This window comes from Parambassis ranga, chromosome 5 (genome assembly GCF_900634625.1).
Source record: "Parambassis ranga chromosome 5, fParRan2.1, whole genome shotgun sequence".
In the NCBI taxonomy this organism is placed as follows: Eukaryota; Metazoa; Chordata; class Actinopteri; family Ambassidae; genus Parambassis; species Parambassis ranga.
This window is the reverse complement of record NC_041026.1, coordinates 31197126-31220381: the sequence shown is the minus strand read 5'-3', so window position 1 is coordinate 31220381 and position 23256 is coordinate 31197126. Positions and strand designations below refer to the sequence as shown.

The 23256-nt window shown below is 41.7% G+C and overlaps 1 protein-coding gene across 1 annotated transcript in view; it reads right to left on the bottom strand.

Moving 5' to 3' along the window:
• The window catches only part of LOC114435948 (receptor-type tyrosine-protein phosphatase gamma-like), a 234170-nt gene that overhangs the window by 77669 nt on the left and 133245 nt on the right, over positions 1–23256 (bottom strand). The window contains exons 8-11 of the mRNA XM_028405936.1: positions 18635–18819; positions 10395–10503; positions 9387–9436; positions 8125–8884 (exon numbers count right to left, since the gene is read on the bottom strand). Of these exons, the coding sequence (XP_028261737.1) occupies positions 8125–8884; positions 9387–9436; positions 10395–10503; positions 18635–18819 (1104 nt within the window). The remainder of the gene's footprint in view (positions 1–8124; positions 8885–9386; positions 9437–10394; positions 10504–18634; positions 18820–23256) is intronic.

The window sequence follows — 23256 nt, the reverse complement described above, 5'->3', positions numbered from 1 at the left end:
TAAAAAATTATCTATCAGAGTTGGCTATGTAAACATATCCAACATACAGCAGGAATATCTGGGCAAAATCTAGGGGCAAAATTTGCATTATTCTAATTAGATAGCCCCCTGTGACTACACTGAATGTCTGCCTCAGTTATTCATACACAAATAAGCATGGATGTATTGAAGGTAAAAGGGGATGTGTTCCGGACCTTATTCCAGAGCTCCATGGACAGTAGCACCATCCCCCATATTTGGAAACTCTCCACCATTATCCCTTTCCCCAAAAAAGTAAACCTAAAACCCTGAATGACCTTCGGCCCATAGCTCTCACATCCTTAGTGATGGAAGCCACGGAGAAGATCATTAAACACCACATCATCAGAGAAACGGACTCCATGATTGACCCATTTCAGTTTGCATATCGTGAAGGCAGAGGAGTTGATGATGCAAAGACATTCATTATGGACTGCATCCACAAACACCTGGAGCATCCTGACTCCTCTGCCAGACTACTGTTTGCTGATTTCTCCTCAGCATTTAACACTCTGCAGCCCCATATCCTGGCCACAAAACTCTCCTCCCGCTTCCACCTAGACGACCAGGTAATTCTGTGGATACTGGACTTTCTCACCAACAGGTCCCAGAAAGTACTGGTCAACAACACCTTTTTCAGACCTCCGTTCTACCTTGACCGGCTCCCCCCCAGGGCTGTGTAATATCACCCTTACTCTTCATCCTATACACTGATGATTGTAGATCTACTCAGCCCAACTGTCATCTGGTCAAGTACACTGATGACACCGTTCTCCTGTCCCTGCTGTCAGGCCCCTCACATCACCATGGTCCAGCTCTTCAGGAATTCATTGAATGGTGCGACAGCTCACACTTGGAACTGAACGTCAGCAAGACCAAGGAGCTAGTCGTGACTTACTCCAAAAAACAGGGGCACTTGACTACAGCAGCCACCACCATCATCCACAGAGAGCCAGTGGAGCTGGTCGAGGAGGTCAGATATCTGGGCACCATCTTTGACAACCTCCCGAAATTCTCCTCCAACATAGAGGACACTCTCAGAAGATGCCAGCAACGACTCTATCTCCTGAGGAAACTCAACTCCTTTGGAGTCAGTAAAGACATTCTATGGACTTTCTACTTCAGTTTTATTGAGAGCATCATCACCTTCTAATAACCTGCTGGTTCCACTCGATCAGCCTCCACAACAGAAACCGACTGCAGAGCACTGTTTCAGTCTGCTCTAAGATCATTGGCCTTGCTCATACTCATGACCAACAGACACTCAACTTGGCAGTTAAAATCATCAGAGAGCCCTCACGCATCCTCCACTCAGCATTTCAATGGCTCCCCTCTAGACAGCGGCTCCACTGCCCCGCCTGCAGAACCCAAAGGAAAAAAGCCATCCTTCTCCTTAACTCTTCCCCAGACACACTCTCTCTCCTCCCTGACTCCTCTCTAGTCAACACACAACCATAGTACAGTCAACCTTCCACCTGCCCCCCACCCCCTAACTCACATACCTGTAATTATTAGTTGCTGCTATTACATGTTCCCTGATACTACTGTTTACTGCTTACATTTGCACTTCAGTCACTTTACAATCTGTTTACATTGTTCATGGACATTTGGATAGTCATAATATTTATGACTTGATAACCTGTACATACTTAATATTTTTTGTATTTCATTTGTATCTATTTTGTATTTTATTGTGTCTTATATTTCAAGCTGCTCACTTGTGCCTTAAATTGCCCATTATTGGACAAATAACGTTTTCTGAATCTGAATCTTAAAGTCTGAGTGACAGTAGTCTAAACATGTTTCATTTCCTGTCCATGTTCATGTTTCTGTAATCTATGTCACAGACTTTAGTAAATTTAGTATGATGTGGATTTAGGGCACAGATTATTTGGTAAGGCTAAATATTCTGAAAAGACTGCATTTCTTAGAACAACAAAAACCTCTCATATGTAAGGCAGCTAACAAGCACCCAAACAGAAGCTGTCCCTTTCATTTAATCAAAATAAACCGTGAGTGCTCCAACAATTTCAAACCATCACTCAAATTACAATTGGCAAAATGTTAGTACAGCCTGTCAGGCCAATAACTGCTTCAAATCAACATACAGGTCTGGATAATTTGAGCTATCTGTTAAATCTGATTTGCTTTTAGATGCCAAATCACCACTACCACCACCTACCCAGTTCAGCTGCTGCAGCCGTGACGTTGCTGAAGCTGGCACTGGCCCCCATGGCCTTCAATCTGTAGCTTTGTCTGGAGCCGAATGCTACATCAGGCCAGGCCCCTGCACTGCACCACAGCTGGCTCGCATCACAACTAACTCTGCATCTCCTCCCTTACATCCACACAGAGAAATCAAGAGATGGTGAAAAATAAAATAAACCCTCACAAGCTGCACACAAACACACGCGCTGCCAGTCACTAATGTGCAGCAAGATACGTACAAGCACCAACACACCAAACACACACCATACACACATGTAACTATAAATGGAGCAGAGGCTTTTTTTTCCTCCCTTGCAGCTGAGTCTAGCCTTCCATTCTCCTCTCGCCATGTCTGAAAGTAGGCCAGCACTCAGATCAGAGCAAGAAGAGAGTGAGAGCGAGAGAGAGAGAGACAGAGAGAGAGAGGATGACAGGGCAGTGAAGGACTGTGAGAATTAGCGGAGGGGCAGCAAAGGAAGATGCACTAAAAAAGGAAATGAGGAGTGTAAAGAAATCAAAATGAAACATAAGAAGAGGAAAAGTGGTAAAGTTTGATCAGTGAAGAAAGGCCGGGCTGAGTAAGCACAGACAGGGAGTAAGAAGAGGGAAATGTGGAGATAAAATAAGGTTAATTTTTAGTTTCTTGATCTGTGACTTTAGCTTTGACAGCTCAACGGACTGCTGAATCACAGTCCCTCAATATGTGAACCTATTTTATGCCTTTACTTTCAAATGTGACAAGTCTTGTACTAAGAGGGCTGAAGGTTAGAAACAGTCTAGTTGAACAGGGGTGGGAAAAGTCTTTTGACTAGGAAACTGGTGTTGCAGTCTAAACTGTAGTCATCTTGTATTATTAGATTATTAGTATTAATCTAACCCAAATGTTATTTTGACCACTTTGCAGGAGTAGTCTAGTGTCTCTCACATTACATCATTACATCACATCGCATGTCAAATCTGAATCTGCAAAGTGAATGCCATTTCCTGCTGTACTTCGTCATACGGTTAGGCTATAGTGTCACCACGAAGTTGACCCTTCGCCAACGCACAGGAAATGGATGTATTTCTGCCTGTATCTCCCACATACTTCATCCTATGTGGATGAAAAAAATCTGGCGTGATGAGCCTGTCATCCTGAACAGATTGATTGCTAATGAGCTGATACTCTCATAGCGCCACCTACTGGCTGCATGCATTGTGTTCAGGCTGATTTTCCATGTTCCACACCTCGTATTTTAACTGACTCCTCCTAGGGAAATACTCTGATAGAACTGAGATTTTGTCACATGGTGCTGAAGACATGGCTGAGCAAAAGTTCTCAAAAACGCAGCTCGATGTTACACCGTGTGGGTGGGGCAACACCACAAAGTTGACCCTTCGCCACCAAAGACAAAGCTGCTGGTTTTCTTGATTTATTCATCCTACCTGCCTCTTACTCTATTATGACATCAGCCCCTGTGCACCTTTTCATATCACCTTATCGTCATATGTGGGCATGGTCACATGGCTCATGTGTATCACCTCTACACGAGAAAAAAAGTATCTTAAAGGTATCCTCTAAAATGCACAGGAAGTCTGCCATTTTGAAAAAACTGCGCCATTTTGCATTTTTCACTCCCCACACTTTTACGAACTTCTCCTATGGGATTTTTCCAATCCACCTGAAAATTGGTGTGGTTACTCTTCAGGCATCAGGGACCAAAAGTTATCAAAAATGCAGCACTTCGTCATACGGTCTTGCTGTGGCGCCTCCACGAAGGTGACCCTTTGCCAACGCACAGAATATGGATGTTTTTGTGGCTCTATCTCCCACATACTTCATCCTATGTGGATGAAACTTTACAGTTATACTGAACATCTGACTCTGCACGTATTGATATGCTGATATGCTACAGTCACTGCGCCACCTACTAGCTGGAGGACCTGTCTTTTGTATATGTGTGTTTTGCTGTACTCGTCTGCCCGGCAGACCACTGCTGGTGCCAGTAATGGGGGAGAGAGGTCGTGGGCCGATAGGCGAGGCGGCGGCTGCCAGTCCCGTGGACCGCAAGGAGTGCGAGGGCCCGTCATCGCTGCTTGCAGCTTTAATTAGGGCCCGAGCATGAAACGTGCGAGAGCCCTATTGAAATGCAAGCGTTTATTTAGGGCCCGAGCACGAAACGTGAGAGAGCCCTATTGAAATGCAAGCGTTTATTAGGGCCCGAGCACCGAGTGGTGCAAAGGCCCTATTGTAATTGCTGTTATTATTGTTATTATTTGTCCTCCCAAACTAAAGCATTTTTCGCCCCTTTGCCATGCACGAAAACTCATGAAACATTGCACACTCATCAGGGGTGGCAAAAAATTTGCTATTTTGTGGTTGCTGCAAAGGGCAAATGGCTCTATTATTGGTGTCCGTGTGGCGGCGCTGCGACTATCGATCCCTCGCTGCGAGATTATGTTTGGGTTTTTAACAACCTTAACGACCTTCTATGATCATGAAAATTCATACACACGTTCACGGGGCCGTGTCCTAGCAACTGATGGGGATTGCGTAAGTGGGTGGGGCAAATAGGCTCAATGGTGCCCCCTTGAATTTTTTAAACACCCCTCTCCATAGGGGTTCTTTTGGAATAGGAAGACAAAAATCGGTACACACACAGAACACATCAAGACACACATAAAAGTCTCTTGCACCATTGATCTAGACCACACAGGAAGTCAGCCATTTTGATTTTGGCGGTCAAATTTCAGCGATTTCCACCTTTGGTATGCGGACGAACTCCTCCTAGGGATTTCGACCGATTGACTTCATATTCGGTCGCTGTCACCTAGAGACCATGCTGATCAAAAGTTATCAAAAGCTTTTCTCTAAGTTAAAGGGCGTGGCCGCTGTGGCGTCACTTCCCCATTCATACACGAACAGCTCTCTCTCCTCCATACTTGCTCCAAACGGCTTCAAACTTTCTGCACGTGGTCAGAGCCCCTCCCTGAACGTCTCTATGTCATCATGATCTGTGCCGCTCATGGCGCTCCCTTGTGGTGGAGACAGGAAGTGCCATGTTCTACACTGACATGCACTTATCTCTCACTGTTTAATACTTCCCTGTCATTACACAGCCAAATGAGGATCACAGATTTGAAGTCCTACAGAGACACCTGTTTCCTGTAAGAGGCTGCCCGTGGCGGTGGTGACTGTTGAACCTTTGAAATGAAACATCAACTGCTTGTAACTTCGCCGTGCATCCTCCTAATGTCCTCAAATTTTTTTCATGTCATAACGGTCCATCCCCCGGTCCAACACGTCTGCATGCTCATGAGTCACCTGCACAGCGCCACCTACAGGAAACCGGAAGTAACTGCTTCTTGACAATTTTCATGTATGAATCAAATGTTTTTTGAGGTTTGATGCATAGACAGGTCTCCACTATTCTCATGGTGTCTGGCTCCACCCAGTGGACACATAGGGTACTGCAGCTGGTGTAACTCCACCAAGGATGCTCCTAAAATCCTTAAATTTTTTACATGTGATACAGACCCAACCCTGACCATGTGTGGATATCTGTGGACAGCGCCACCTACAGTAAACAGGAGGTTACTGCATACTAAAAATTTTTACATATATTGACAGATTTGTTGCTCTGACATGTCTCTGCCTCTGTCTGCCGCTTTCTTCCCACCGCTGGCAAAATTGCCGCAGCTTGTAGAGGGCCCGATCATCGCTGCTTGCAGCTTTAATTGTTATTATGATTTGGGCGCGATTTTGACCCCCTGAACGTGCTCAAAAAAATACCCAAAATTGTCCCCCAACTAAAATTTTTACTTGACACTGTCGCCATTGGCGGGCATGGCCGCATGGCTCTGCAGCGCCCCCTAAAGTGTGAAAATATTCACCGCAACTCCTACAGACTTGATACTTGGTACACATATGTATCGCCTTGTGATAAGAAAAAAAAACACACGCCATGTTCCAATTTGCACTCACCGCACTTTTGCGACCTCCATTGCTGGCGAGCCCCCTACATTGACATGTGGGTTGCAGTTTCACCTACACACACGAAAATTGGTACACATATGTATCACCTGTAGGCGAGAAAAAAAGTCTCTTGGAGGTATCCTCTAAAACTAAAATTGGTCTGGTTACTCTTAAAGCATTAGGGACCAAAAATTCTCAAAACCCTGTGGCGCCACCACGAAGTTGACCCTTTGCCAACACTATTTTCCAATTTTCCGCTTTATTGGGTGCAATTTTGAACCCCTGAACACTCACCATGCTGAGCCTGTCATTCTGAACAGATTGATATAACCATATGCATATGCGGGCGTGGCCACATGGCTCGGCAACGCCCCCTAGGATTAGATATGGGTCCCACTTTGACCTACAGACACGAAAAAGGGTACAACGATGTATCTCCTCTAGACGAGAACAAAAGTCTCTTGGAGGTACCCTTTAAAATTTACAGGAAGTCTGCCATTTTGAAAAACCTGCGCCATTTTCTGTTTCGCACCTGCCATACTTTTATGAACTCCTAATAGAGTAATTTCCCCATTAGGCTGCAAATTTGTGGCCTCAGTCTTAAGCCCACAAGGACCAAAACTTTATCACACGCTCTGCCCGTGGCACCGCCACGAAGTTGACCCTTCGCCAATGCACAGGAAATAGATGTTTTTGTGGCTGTAACTCCCTCATACTTCATCCTATGTCGATGACACTTTACAGTCATGCTGGACATCTGACTCACAGATTGATATCCTGATATGTCACAGTCACTGTGCCACCTACTGGCCAGAGGACCTCTCTTTTGTATATATGCATTTCACTGTACTCCTCTGTCCTGCTGACCACTACACTTGCCAGTAACTGGGGACAGAGGCCGCGAGACGCTAGGGGGGTGACGGCTGCGAGTCTCGCGGACCGCAAGGAGTGCGAGGGCCCGTCATTGCTGCTTGCAGCTTTAATTTCTTTATTGTATTTTTATTTTCGATTGTTTTATAATCCTGTTTTATGCTATTAGCCTGGTTTTATCTTATTAAACTGTTTTTACTCTACTTACTTAAAGTTTTTTTTGTAATCTTAATGGCCAAATGACGCATCAATGTTTATATCAACAGTATAGTTTAATTAATTTGCTTTGTCACATAATGACTCCAAAAGAGACATGTTAAAATCTCACTACTTTAAATACTTGCCTGTTGTTGTTTAGGTTAAAGATATATTTTCCTTTTAGAACTCAGCTTAAAAACATTTGTCAACATAAACTGTGACTTTCACCATGCTGTACAGCAACATTTAAGGTTTTGCCCTTCAGTCCCTTTGACTCAGAGTAAAAGTTAAGTGTGTTTTGAGAAAGGGAATAAGAAAACGATTTCTGAGGAATATCAGAAGATTGCCATTGTGCATTATAATGTCTGGGCTTGCACTTACACAGTGTTTCAAAGCACTTGAAATTGAATTGATGTCCCATGGTGTTTGCTTGGCAGTGCCCAGCAGAGAGGGGGAGCATTAGATCTGCTCTCAGTTCCTGCTGAAACTCTGCTCTCTTCACCTTAGTGAACACCATCATACAATGAAAAGCTACGTTTACAGTAACTTTATTAACCACCACTCCTTTATTCATGGTTTGCAAGTTTACTGTAATACTTTATGAAGAAATTGGACTCACCGAGGCTATCATGCTACAAGCAGGTTATGCATTACAATATTTCCAAATTGCTCTTTACCTTAAACAACCAGAATCATACAGCCATTGATCGTCTAGGAGATAACAGTGGAAACTGTGATCAGAGAGTCACTCCTCCACCTCTTCTTGGAATGACATAGAAACCTGCACATCATCTTAGCTTCATTAAAGGCCACTTTTTAATACAGACCAGCATCCAGCATTCATGTTGCTCACATGAACAGATTTGTTGACTCACCAGTGTGGATAGAGAAATTCCAGAGCTTCTTCTCCCCACTTATGCCAGGTCTGAGTGTCACTGAGGAGTCTTTGGGGATGGGGAATGCTGCCATTCCATTGGCTGTGTCTGTGGTAGTAGTGGTGTTAGAATCAAGTGGGCTGTAGCTGTACACCTCCAGCCAGCCCACTCTGCCAGGAAGGGGGTTATCTGGATCTGGCTGAGTGTGTTCTTTCACCTTTGCAGTGGAGTCTGGTGACCTACCAGATGGCTGCTCCACCTCTGGGCCGCCATCCTTCCACCCAGCCTTTTTCACACTTCCTGATCTTTTCCTCTCCTTCTTGTCATCTTTCTCTTCTTCTTCATCCTCTTCCTCCTTATCCTCTCCTTTCTCTCTGTCCTCTCCGTGACCTTTGCTGCTCTCTCTGTCTTCGCCACCAGTCTCACCTTTATCTTTGGTTGTTGTGACAGCAGATGCTGGGGTCTCTTTGGTGGGCTCGGTGGGTTTAGTATTCGGGCGTGGGGAAGAAGGATTATGGGTTGGTGATCTGCTTGGCCAGATGGAGCTAGGGAAGGAAGAGATGACACCGCCACTGAAGCCCAGGCCGGCCAGTAAGGTGCTGGTCACCACAGACGCGACCGTTGCTTGACTTCCACTAGAGGATGGGCCAATGCCTGTTGCCATGGAGACGAAGGAGAAAGGGATACCAGAGGAAGTCCATGTAGATGAGCCAGAGGAGATGGGAGCCATGTCAGCAGAAGATGCCGGTGACACTGTCGGCTGAAAAGAAACATTTTTAGAGTTTCACCATATTTCTTCCTTAGTAACATTTAAAGGTAAAGTGTTGTAGATCCGTGTATAATGACTTTTTTGGGATTTACACATCGGAAAAGATAGCAAACTGGTTTGTACAGTTTCTTTAAACTTTCCAACCACATAGATGCTTTGTTTGACCAGTGATTATTCAAAATTATCCCTACATTTTAGGTACACAAATAACATAGCCAAAGGAAAGGACAATCAAAATAATCAAGCAAACTTAAATTTATGAGTTTGAGATTTAGAGGTTTTGATGGTAATCTGTCAGATTTTAATGTAAAATGCACTGGACCACAATGAAAACAGAACTCTATATAATAATAATAATAATAATGGTATAAATCAGTCCCTCTAAACCCTTTAAACCCTGTAATGTAAGGGAAGACTGCTAACACAGACACTGCTCTCTGCTGGATGAAAAGTGAAAAGACAATAGTATTGACAGATAATGGCATCTTCTTACCATTCCAGTCTTTACAATCCTTGTCCCCTCAAAGATCCTTGTAGTGTTTGCTGAAACACGAGAGAACACACACAGCTCAGTACATGTGACATGAAGTCAAGCACTGAAGGACAACTAAACTGTTTGGTTTGGTTTGGTTACATGAAATATATGCATCTGACTCTGTTACAGTTGCCGGATTTATGCTGTTTTAGTATGAGATAACATAAATGACCTGAATATAAAATCAAAAGGATCATTTACCTCCATCACGTCATTGTTGGCTCAAATATAAGCTAATATGTCAGGCTAATGCTCCAGCTGACATTAATAATATAATCAGAGCTAAGTCTTCATGTCACTAAGACCCCGTTTACACATACACGGGTATTTTGAAAAACGGAGACTTTTTCCTTCATTTGTGCCTTTTATTTACACATAAACAATTCATTTTCAGAGTTTTTGCCTCTGAAAACGAATCTTTCTAAAAACTCCTGCAAAAGTGGAGATTTTGGAAAACGACGTATTCGCGTTTGAATGTGAACGGAGAAAAACTGAGTTTGCGGCAGTCTGCACGTCAGTTCGTGCGACCTTTTTTGTGTAGTGCGGCTGCCAGAGCAGGCTGTAGTCTAGTAATGAAAGCATTGCAGGTAGTGTTTGCATTTCTGTTGGTCTAAGCACTTTTAATGAGTTTGCATTTGCAAATACAGCTCCTCTTACTATGTAGAGGAGCAGACACATGTTAGGTCTCCAGGTTCAGCAACTTTAGAACAACTTCTGACACAAAGAGCCAGACTGCGTCGATAAGGCTTCTGATTGGCTTGCTCGGCTTTCTCCTTCTTCCTACACTGCCATTCACAGGCTGGCGTAGTCATGATTGCTCTTGGGGCCGTATTTATGCGGGTTAATGTAAACGGAAACCTTTTTGAAAACGATGATGTGTGCACAATGTTATTTTGGAAAACGGAGGGAAGGAAATATTTTTCAAAATACCGGCTATGTGTAAATGGGATGCAAGTTTTGCATTACCTCTGAAGAGCATGCTCTGGCTGAAGTCACTGCGCATGTCATTCACGCAAACAGCCTGGACTCGAAACAGGTACAGCACATCAGGGGAGACAGGAGAAATGATGGCCTCCTATACAACGACACAAAATACAGTACAGACAACTTTTTCTCTGACACAACAGCAGTTCTAGCAACCTTTAACCCACTCGTACTGGTTTCACAGCTGCAACATAACTAAAGATAGATATATAATTTGCTTATGAGTTGGTAGAGAAGGTTGAAGCAAGGCGTCTGGACTTGTAGAGTTTTCTAGAAGACGTTTCGCTGCTCATCCAAGCAGCTTCAGCTTAAGGGAAGGTTTTCCCTTAACAGAGGTGGTGGCCTCAGACATCATCTTTCTACCACATACAATGCAGTGATTCCATCCATTCCCAGGAAGTTTACACATACTCACAGTAAGAACAAAGGGCTGTCAATCAGTCCCCCTCCGGCAGTTTCATAGTCGTTAGCCAGTCGTTAGACACACCTGGCCCAGTCAGCCAGAACATCACAGGTAAGTATGGAAACATTTAGTGCTATTGTTTTTTTAGTTTTTTAAAGTTTTACCCAGACCCACCCACTGAGGTCTGTAACCACATATAAACCATGTTTCCCCACCAAACAGTCAGAACTGATGAAGCTGCTTGGATGAGCAGCGAAACGTCTTCTAGAAAACTCTACAAGTCCAGACGCCTTGCTTCAACCTTCTCTACGTATGATGACCTGGATGACTGAGAATCTTCATCAACATTATGAGTTGGTGAGGACCACAGAAATTGGTTTTAGGCCATTATATAACCAGTTCTGTCTTCCAGCAGGCTGGCAGAATTCTGCTCTGAAAGTTTGTGCATCGCTAAAAAGAGCCACTGATTCCCTGACCAAAAAATGTGACAGTGGTCTGAAAAAGTGTATTTCCATTCAGTGTGACCAGGCTTTGGTGGATGTACGTGGGCTGATTCATTTTCAGAGAGCTGGGCACTATAAATAGAATTATGATTTAAGAGAACAGTCAGAAGAGCATTAAAGCGGAAGACATGTTTGATGTTGATTGATGTTATTTTTTGCAGCTGGTGATTGCTGTACAACATGGAGATTGAAGTCAGGAAGTAGCAGTGGCAACAACAAACAGCATCACACAGCCACAAATACGTCTACAAATATATGCAAGCCAGTTTAACAGCTGCAAATATAATGATAGAATGAATAATGATATTTAATATATAATATTTCCTGTTGATTCTTTTATACTGCATAATCCCTAACTCACATCCATGCTGCGTCCCAGTTCAGGCCGTGTCTCTTATGATGCTCTAGGTTGATAAACGCATGGTATTCTGAGGCAGTGCCACTGAGATAGAGAATGTTAGCACTGAAGTGGTAATGACATATCACATTGCACCTTTAGAAAAAACTGGCATATATTTTCAGTTTGTAGATTGGGTTGATTACAAGATTACACATCTGATCTGTGAATTACCAAACAAGTCCTTTCATCTCCATGTATTCAGAGGGCACTAGATATCATCACCACAAATGCACTGAGGGAAGGCATAGAAACCCTGACATGAAACTGATAGCTTTCATGTGTTCTGTCAGATGTGGGTGTTGATGCTTACACTAAACACTGGAGAATTCACATTTCCAGCTCATTTTACAGAGGAGTGGCAAAGACTGACTGTATATAAAAAAAAACGCTACATGTACACATTACAGAGCTTCACTGTGTAGTGGCATATAACAGGTGATGACGATGTCTGAGGAGTCTGAAATCATATTTTCAAATTTTGCATAACCCTAAAGCAAGTTCAAGCAAAATGTAGAGTGAGTGAAAACAAAAGAAAAAACAAAACTTGTAGTATGTAGACCAGTGGTGTCGGACATAGGCGTAGCTGGCATTATATCAGAGGGGGACGTGTCCCCCCCACATTTTAAAATGGCCCGTTTCGACTCCCCCACATTTACTGAGTAGGAAACTCCACCTAATGCTGTCTTAATTGCTCGTGAAAAAACTCTGTTCCACTTGGTTCATAAGAGAATAACCTCACCGCTGAAATCCACTCCGTGTTTTCCTGGTTCCAACAGCGCTGCAATACCGTTACTACAGTAATGGAGCTAACAAAGCCAGTGGCTTTCTTCAAGCGAGCGTAAAACACCGCAAAGAGAACTGTCAGTGCAGGTCGAAGCTGGAGGAGGTGACGTCAGTGTCATCCCACAAAGTCCGGCTCATGCTAAAGCCTTACTGCTTTGTTACATGGCCCTAGGTGACGTTAGGTTGATGTTAAATCAACTTAGAAATGTTGGGAGGAAGCTGCTGTTTACTTTCAGTTACAGTAGATGATATTATTTGTCTGACGACATGTTATTTGCCTTTTATGCTCCCAGACACAATGGACATGAGGAGATTCCTAACAAAGACACGGAGAGTTAGAGTTGTTTTCAGCATTAACCCATATTATAATGAGGCCAGGTTAGCTCCTGTTAGCCTGCTAGCTTCAGCCTCGCCTAGCCAGTGCACATAGCCACCTGCTCCTATTATCAGCAAGAATAAAATAAATGTAATGGACCGTCAGGACACAGTGGTGCATTATATGAACAGGGAAACACTGATGTAGCAGATAAGGCAGTGCGTCATTATAAACACATCCACAAGGTTTGTTGTGAATGTGCAGTTTTACAAGCAAATAAAAATAAAGACATGCATTTTTTTTGTAAGTTAGTATTTTTAGTGTTTCAGTATTATCTGCATTAAGCAGAGTTTGGTTCATGGTCCAACAGCTTTTTGAAACTCAGATGATGAGAAGACCATTGTGTTAAATCAACATATGCTGATGTTATTTCATTGATGATATATATATTTTAAAGCTCACTTATATTGGTTGTTAATTGAAAAGTAAAGCACAATCTATCTCCATCTCTCTACTTCATATTTGGGGTTGGTACTGAGAGTGAGTCAGAGGCAGGGCCATCATGTAGGGCCAGTGGAGGAAGTTCTATTGCTGAGGTGAGTGATGACGGGAAAACTCAATCAGGTGGACATGAGGGAGATTTGCCAGTTTTTTGTCTCTGTAAATGAAAGAAGGCGGCAGATATGGAGGCTTTGTATAATCTGTTAGTGTAGTGCCACCAGTATGGTTGACATAACTGTTGTTTCACTTAGTTTCTGTCACCGTTTTTAAAATCAATTAGTTTTTGTTGAATCTGTCTCTGAAATAGTCATTAAGTGTTTACTGCTGTAGGTAAAATAGTTTAACAACCTGTTAAAATCTGCAGGAAATTGCAACTACTTCATTTTATTATATTATATTTCATAATATACTAATGTACTTTTTTTACCACCCACCCAGAGAAGGTGCCCCCCCCCTCCCCCCACACACATTTTTAATGCTTCCTACGCCACTGGTGTCAGATGAACATAAACCCCAGCTTTAGTGTAAGTCCACAGCCATGTTTGTGCCACCACCACCCCCACATGGATGTATTTACAGTTTCACATCAAAGCCAGACCAGTTTGGCTGCTGTGATAGTCTGTTAAATAGCCTATTTCATCAAACTTTTATGTGTCAGGTTTTACATGAATTTTATGATTTTATAAAGAGGAGACAGTGATACACTGTTGTTTTTACCAGAACCTTCTTGCTCTTCTCCAGCATTTGTAGCTGGCATTAGAATCCCTCATGTTTCTAAAACCATAGCTTACAAACAGTAAGGTAAACTATATACCTCTGAACAGTACCTACACTCTCTTCAGTCCAGTAGGGGAACTGTCTCCTGGTGTAAAATAGTCAGTGTAGAATGTTTTATTATATGGGGATTCTACATTGATTGTGACAAGGGGGAACTGTGTGTGGGATTTAGAGGTCTTACAGCCACTACCCTAAAGTCCCTGTCGTGACCTAGATAGAGGCATCATGGGAGGATATGAGAAGTAAGAGCAGAATCAAAAGGCTGAAAGAAAGATAGAAGAAAAAATAGTGTGTGGGAAGAGCAGGGGGAGAGGAAGAAAGGGAGAGATTTCTGAGGGAGGGGTCGTCTCTTGAGTTAATGATGTGAGGACAAAACACCTCCCATCTCTCGTCACGGACCATTCCCACTTCTCAAAGCCATTGCTTCTGCAGCCAGGGGGCACTGTGATCCCTTTTCCACTCTGCCTATTTTTTCCACTGAGCCACTGGCCCAAGGTCATGCTTTTTGCATGGGCTGGCAGACCCGCATTCCCTACAGCTTAGTATTAGTATTCTGCTAGCCAACTGCCAGACCACAATGTAAGGGAATGAAACCTCCTGCCTGCTCCACAGCCTTCTCTCATAGCTCATTTTGGCTCCTGATGAGGCCTTGTGTAATGGAATTGATAGAGGGATGTTTGTGTGTATATCCTCATGCGTATGTTTGTATTAAAAACTTTTGTCCCCAGACAAATGAAAACTTTAATAAAACCTGTGTTGACCAATTTTCTCATAACTTGCCATTTGTGTGTGTGTGTTTCTTTGTTGAACAAAAACACACATTTTTAATGATGCAATCAGTGCTGATTGTGTTTGTATCCAAAACACATTATTAGGTTCTTGAAAACCCTTGCAGTCATATTTGTGATGATGTAAAATCCCCTGTATTTCTGAAATAACACACACACTGCACATGCTTCCTCCCTGAGCAACTGCATTTGACTTTAATGCTATTTCCCAGACAAATCAGAAACAGTGACAGCTGTGATATCTTCACTCAGACAAACGAAAAGATGTTCAGTTATAGTCACAAATGGGAACAGTAAATAGCAGAGACTGTGCTCAGGGAAATCATCTAATTATTGGCTGATGATCAGATGATGGTTGACTGATCTGGAATCTGGACTTTGATGTGGGCAATTTGGATTTTGGTGATTTAAACTGCCAAAAATCAACTGAAGAATCATACTATTGAAAATTATAATTTACTTTTAAGCCTTAATGAAACAATAATTCCATCAGTGGAAAACACATCCACAAGAGGCTGTGCCTAAAGCTCACTGATGTTCTCTGGTCTTCAGTGACTCCAGGGATGGTACCTTAAGTACACTCCAAGAATGTTTTCTGAACAGAGGGAGCAGTGTCTTGCTCACACTGCTGATTGGTGGTTGCAACAATACAATGTCAGGGATGATTTAACTGGCATGTGATTAATAAAGTATGATCAACATCACATTTATTATTGTCTGGTCTGACAGTTCCATTAGATCTAGCAATTTTTCTTTGGATTATGAAAAGATGACCATTTGTACATCACTTGTTGTGAGTTAGAGGAAAAATGTTAGACAGACATGTGCGAGACATTACTGTATTGTCCAGGTGAAAATATTTTTAATGTAACTAAGATTTTGTTCTACAAGCATTTGCTCTTTGTAACATTCATTGCTTATGAATGAGATGGATGTCCTCTCCATCAAATCAGATTCCAGTTAATACTTGTCTGACAATGCCATACAGAGACATTTTTTTGTAGGACAAAGTGGAGAGCAGGAATTGTTGGTGACTGCTAAAAGGAAGTCAGTTGGTTATTTAGAAGCAGGAGAGAAGCAGCACCTCTCAGCACAGGTGGCAAAGCTGTTTGGACTGATGAAAAGAATGACTTGATGATGACAACAAAGAAGGTGGTTCTGTAAAGAACTGTAGATGTTTGTGGGCTATTTGGCTTATTGTGACATGGACATGGACAAAGTTGTGACTCCCACAGTTTTGGGAATCTTGACAGTATAAAATAAAAATACAACACAGGCTAAACTGAAAAAAATAAAATAAAATAAAGTAAACTCTCTAGTAATGAGAATGGAGCATGGAAGTGATGCACTTTTTGTTAAATTAGTGTAACTTCTCTGAAGTTTATTGGACTAGATTTCATAATAAAAACAACAAAATGCTACCTTTACTTTTATAATATGTCAGTGATCAACTTCTCGCACGCCATTTTGTAGGAACTAAAGTACAGTATAGGAACCGAAGTTTTACAGTATTGTAGTGATCCTGCAATAAAGTTTTGTTAAATGTTATGTTATAGTGTCCTGGTCAGGTGTTATGTGATAGCTGTCTGTTTAAGGGCATAGTGTATGTGCAAAGGGTCAGGCATATTATTGACTAAGAAGGTCAAGGGGCCGAGCGACTGTGTAAGAGGGAAAATGCTGTATGTGTGTGTGTGCGAGAAAAGGAGTAACATGGACGGGCCCGAGTTAGCTGGTGAGTTAGGAAATTTATTTATTGCTACTGTTGTATCGGCGTGGTAAATGTTTCCAGGTTTCCACCATCGAGCCACGCTGTCTGGTTTCCACCTTCGAGCCAGGTCATGTTATATTGAAATTCTGTTAATTCTGTTTTATTTTGAAATTCTGTTATTTCCTGTTTATTCTGTGAGCACTAACTTCCCTCTTGTTTCAGGTGTCTTGTCTTCCTCATGAACTCCCTCCTCCCGGTGACTACCTGATCCTCCCTAATGTGTCTCACTTGTGTCCGATTGTCTCCCCCCCTTCCTGGTGTATTTAGTCGGCGTCTTTCCCTGCACTCCCTGCCAGATTGCCTTGTGCGTTCAGCCGACTTTAACTTTAGCGACCTGATTCTCCAAGTTATAATGTATGACCTTATGCTTAGTTTTTTGACTCCAATTAGCCTAGCCCCTGTGTACCTTAGTCTGTGATCCTGTTCACTCGTGGTGCTGATCTCAGCCTGTTTTTTGACCACTCTTTTCCCTTGTGTGCCTATGCTCCGTGGACTGACCCACTGTGTTCAGTATATATATATATATATACACCTGCTACACCATGCAGTATTTAGATCCACTAATAACTCTTCAGATGTGCGTATGGCAGACTAATATTGTAATGATAAGAATAGAATCCTATCTTTTAGTAACAGCAGCTATAACTTTAGGAGCTGCATTACAGCTACATTACATATCAGTTACCAAAAACACCTTCCAAATCAGCTAGGATCAAAATCAAGGTAGTATTGTTGTTGTTACAAAGAGACACATTTTCTTCCTGGCCTTAAGTTTTTAAGCAGTCATTCTTTAAATGTAAGTATTTCCAAGAACAGATTTTTTTTCTCCTACTTCTCCTACTTTCAATTCATTTCTTTCCTAAAACCAAACATCAGCTGCAGTCTAAAACCTACTGCCCCTTAATTTTCATTATTCACAATCCATTCATTATTCAGCTGTGGTGGCTTTTGCTCTATTCCAGCATTCAAAAGGCCATGTACTGACATGGCTAGAAGTTGAACTAAACTTCACTGAAACAAACTACCCACATAGAAGCCTAAGACACAGTGGTGTAGTGGTGTGATGAACCATGCAGAGCTGTGGATATGAAAACAGAGCTGTGTGTGAGAAGGAACTGAAAGAACTCATTGTTCTTCTGTGTCTCAGTGGAATATATGGCACAACAAACATGGATATCGACAGTCTGAAAAAGGAAGCACAAAAAGACTGCAAATATGTGTGGAGTGAGTGGACAGATGAGAGTGTGCAAAAAGATTTCAAAGAGGGTTTAAAGCACTTATTATAACAATTATCACAATTAACACAAAGACCAAATATTTTGGATGATATAAAAGATGGGGCAAACACTTTTGGATTGGCCCCTGGTGGCTGGCTGCATTACAGGTCATAAAGCCTGGGCCTAGTGCCATGTAGAAACATACGTTGTCAACTGAAACTATCTTTTCGGTTCAATATATTGAATTGATGTGTATTTAAAGAAATTTAAATTTGGGGAAAAATATTTAAAAGTTAAAAAACTCCTGGCAATCAACTGTGGAGACTGTTAGGCAATAAAAAAACACCTAAAATCCAGAAATATGTTAATACACCAAAAGTGCTAAAAACACAATCACTGGCCATCTCTTCTCTTTTTACATACAGCTGGCCAAAAAGTAGATCATCAGTTTGGTGGGTCACCATAACACACTTCCTCACAGAAACTGAGCTAAAAAAGATCACCTATTTTATCACGTGTTTGAGAACAACATTATTATCAACATCCTGTCTCTCGCCACCCACACTGTGAATGCACAGGTGTTGTATCAATGGTGCTGGCTTGTCCATTCACTTACTGTTGCTGAGGACCGCAACACAATGCTATGCAGTTTTGCCACCGTATGGTTCACACAGAATAGTGAGGCACATTCAAACAAACGACTGGACCAGTGTGGGCCAGCGTATTTGTAAGTCAGAACACAGACGTCTAAATCAGTTTGTCTCACCAGTTTTTGTTTGGCGTCGGTAAGGTGTGTCTCCTCATAGCTGTCATCGTGGGCCGTCCAACTGTAGGACACCAGAAAGTGGAGGATGGGTGGGTGGTAGGTAATCTCTGGATGAGCCCAGCGGACCACTAGAGCGCTGCCATTCACATGCTGTACTTTCATGTTGATGGGAGCACTGCTGCACACTGAGGGGAGGGTGGGTGTAGTACAAAAGAGGGAGATACAATCAGAACAAGGAGCAAGAGGAAAAAAGCAGTGAAGTAATGGAAGGCATGAATTAAAGAAACCAATGAGGTGAAGATTAAAGGGAAAGGATGATATGGAAGCGGAGATGAAGGGAGAATGATGGGAACAAATGAGAATTAATAGGAGAAAAAGACAAACAGAGATCATTTAATGACTGAATACATCAGTTTAGCTTATCTTTCAAAGGGAAGGGTGGGCATGAGTTGTATTTGTGATGTGTTATTAATATTGCTATGAATCACCAACAGCACAATTAAGCCTGCATAAAGGAAAGAACCAAAACTCACAAATGAATGCTTACACACAGACAAGTTGCCTGCTGGCAGTCACCCTGCTCTGTCCTCAGATATGTGTCAGTGAGAGATATGAAGGCAAACACATAAACACTGTATGTTTTATATGAACCTAACAATAATTATCTTTGCATACAGAGCACACCATGCTCTCTGATAGGACCACTGTTGGCAACTGACCACTAGATGTCTCTGTTGGGTCAGTGAGATTTTGAACTCTGCTTCTATTGATGGAGTATGTGATCAAATATTGAATATGTAAAACAGTCAAATAACAGCCAGGACCTTGGGTGTGGAATACAAAGCAATCCTCCTGCGTGTCTTCTGTCCTAAAAGATTCAGATTTGATTCCACTGCTACAAGTTTACTCCAGTTCTAACAGAAACACAGTTTTATTTGCTAAATGATGGCAGCTTTACTTTATTCTGTCATTTTAGTGTTTTTCTGTACATTTAAATCTCTAGAGTGCAGCTGAAAGGGCATTTTCCTGTAGGAAAACAGGAAGTGTTGAGTTTCACTAGGGATGTCTTAAGTCAGGGGTGTCCAAACTTTTTTCAGGGAGGGCCAGATTTGCTATTGCGAAAGGGCCAACAGTTCCTGATGACATTATTTTAAACAATAAAAGATGTGTATGCTGCTATTTAGTTACTTCATTTCACACAGCAAACAAAGTAACATTTAAACATTCAGATCAGCAAATGAACAAACAAGTTTACAGCATTCAGAAACTATGTGACTGTGATAATCAAATTATTGACACAACTGTGAAGGTAGGTCATATAGGCAGGTCTGGTTTAAGAGCAGCGGTAGACATAAATAAAATGTCACATCGACACTTATAGGTGGGAGTCATTTAGTGCTGATCTCAAGCTGATCTTGTTTAATTTAATGTAACTTTTACACAGGTTTGCAGTGCATGCCAGCAATACATAAAGACGTAATGACATGCATTACGACAGATGCATACTGAAGAACGGCAGAGTGCTCTCATACATGGTGTATTAGTGCTTTACAAGTGAGGTTCTCTGCAGTCTCAAACACTGTATACAGTTGGCACTGTATACAGAACATTAACAAAGATCTATTGCTCATAGCTACACCAATAAAACATCACACAATTTATAACAGACAGTCACACGAATGGCCAAACAAGTTAATATTTTCGCATTTCTGGAAAGTTGCTTTTATCCAGCTGTCGGTAAAAAGGCAGAGAACTAGCACAGACACTGTCTGATATCTGGCTTACATTTGAATTGTTGTGCACCTTTAGAGCTCTCTGCATTGCTGTAACCAACATCCGAGTACTATGGCACCATGTGATGCACCAGACAGCATGGATTTATACCATTCAAGTCTATAGTTTAAAGCCTGGGAAGATTTTAGCAATTTCCCCATGCGATTAGTAAAGTATTTCTGATTCTGAAGATGAATTTGTGTGAGCTTGTAATGTTAAGTACGTTATGTATGTTAAGCAACATATTGTTACACTGCTTACTGATGAAAAAGAGAGAGTATTGTTTTACCGTCCAACAATGCATGTAAGAATTATCCCAAATACTGAACTATTTTATGCAAATAGGAAAGGTAATTGAATGATTGAAAGGTAATGATGATGAACATGGCTTGATTGGGAATAGAGCTCACATGCCTGGTGGAACCAAATTGATTAGCATGCTCATAAGGAGCTGCTGTGGAGTTTTTCTATTCATAACTTGCAGTTTTGGGGACAACAGTGGCGCAGTGGTATAGCAGGGTTGTCTAGTAACCGGAAGGTTGGTGGTTCGATCCCAACTCCTCCCTAGTGTGTTCTTCACCCTAGCCTGTGGCGCGCCTTGCTAGTCATTGTATGACACTGCTTGGCAGCAGCTGTAAATAATCCTCTAGGATTAATACAGTATCTAAAATAAAAAAAAAATTAAAAAAATTAAACCCCATGTTATGTCAACCTTATCCAAGTGTGCCTACGTGGATGTGCCAGTAGTTTTAACATGAAAATCATTGTTTTTAATTAATTATTCTACATTTGAAATGTGATTTGTTTTTATTAAATTAACTCGAAGAACACCTACAGAGTAAACACATGAAACACATTCTCATGCTCATCACATCAATGTCAAATAAAACTTTTCTAAAAGGACAGCTCAGCAGTTGTTTGTGCTTCAAGACTTTGGCCTGCCGTTTTATAAAGGTTGTTTCACTGTTCTTCTTCGGATTTCTTTTACTCTGCATTGGTTAGATTCAAGGGGGGTGGTAGGGAGCACTATCCTGGTTAATCATCCATGGTTAATGCTAAGCAGCAGAACTTCACAGCTGTAAAGTATCTGATCACACTATGATCTCTAAAGGACTGCCCAGAGAAAACATGGCATAGTAAGCATAGAAAAATCAAGATTTCATTAACACCAAAATTTTACTGTACTAAAATCTTCCTGAGAGATAAAAAACAATACAGAACAAGCACTTAAAAGACAGTGGCAAGGAAAAACTTCCTTTTATCAGGAAAAAACCTTGAGCTGGACCCTGCTCATATGGAGAACCTTCCTGCTAACAGTCGGGCGGGTAGAGGAGGAGAAGAAGAGGTAGACAGGACAGAGAGGATGAAGGAGAGAGAGAGAGAAGAAGAGGGAGACAGGACTGTCAGGGTTTGTCAGGAGGAGGACACAAATGCAGAGGCATGGAGCGGTTAAGGTTAACAAAAGCTCCTTTATTCAAAGCCAGGAGGGCAAAACAATACAAAAACCAAAAATCTCACTCGGCATGGCAAAACTAGATTAAGGCAAACAGGCACATGGCATAAAAAGGCAGGAACAAAAAACAGCATGAACAAGGCTACTACCTGGAGCACCCCGAGGTCAGGCAGAAGTGCATGGTATGGCATGGCATGGCATGGCATGGCATGGACAAGACTTAGATAGTAACAGGCTTGTCAGAGGTAGGCTACAGTATGGTGTTTAAGTGTGTGTGTGAGTCTATTCCTGCATCCTGTTCTCCCATCTCAGAACTGCTACCAATCAGAATGGGACACTTAAAGTGACAACTCCTTATATTCACTGTGTGCAACAAAACTAAAAGGGTTTTGTAGCCATATGCGTCTGGAAGTGTGATGAAGAGATCCTATTATTGCTTTCATTAAAGATAAGTGGCGTCTCGCTCTCTCATACTCTCTCACACACACACACACACAATTGTGTGACTTCAGAGGACATTACACTGACTTCTACGTTCACTCTAACCCTAACCATAAATGTTACACAACTGAAGCTTAACATTTCTCTAGGTTTTAAATACGACTAATGTCATATGTTTACGTTTGTTTTTAAGAAATGTCATGATATGAAGGATTAAGTCCTCAAACATGAGCAATGCTGCGCACACACACACACACACACACACAGACAGTGTGGTGATGGAGACGTCATCATCACATAATACTGATTTTTGCCCTATTAAAAATGGCTTATTATTATTATTATTAGATTAAAAATCTTTCTTTCCAGCTTGTCTATGCAGAGGAAACAGCTGGCCAATTTCCTGAATGCTTATCTCAAGAATCTGATAGAGTTAGGGTTATATATGTTCTTGATACAACTAATCTCACCCAAGGTTCAGCAGGTGAGCAGGCAGTCTAACAGTTAATGCTATAGCTTTAGTTTTTATGTGTGTACACAGAAAAAATTGGGAGTTAAATGTTTAGGAGTTGATTTTAACTCCTAAAGTGTTATTTCAACACTTTCAGAGTTAAATTGTGTCCAGTTGTAGAGTTGTTTGACATAGTTGATCACATCAGTGTTAAATCAACACAGCAGAGATATAATTAAGCTCTGCCCTCGCCCTAGTATGGCTGACATGCACAGTTTTCCTTTGATGATGTGCTTGATAATGACTTCCTAATTCTCCTGGTTGCCTGAAAAAATTTACAAAGCCTCAAAGACAAACCCCTATACCAGCGCAAAAAAAAGAGAACATATTAATTTTTAGTGTACCCAAATAGAATTTTTTTAATCATATATTTATTGATTTTCATAGTCAAACATTACAAAACATTATACTCCTAAATACTCAAGACCCCAACCTCCAGCATAA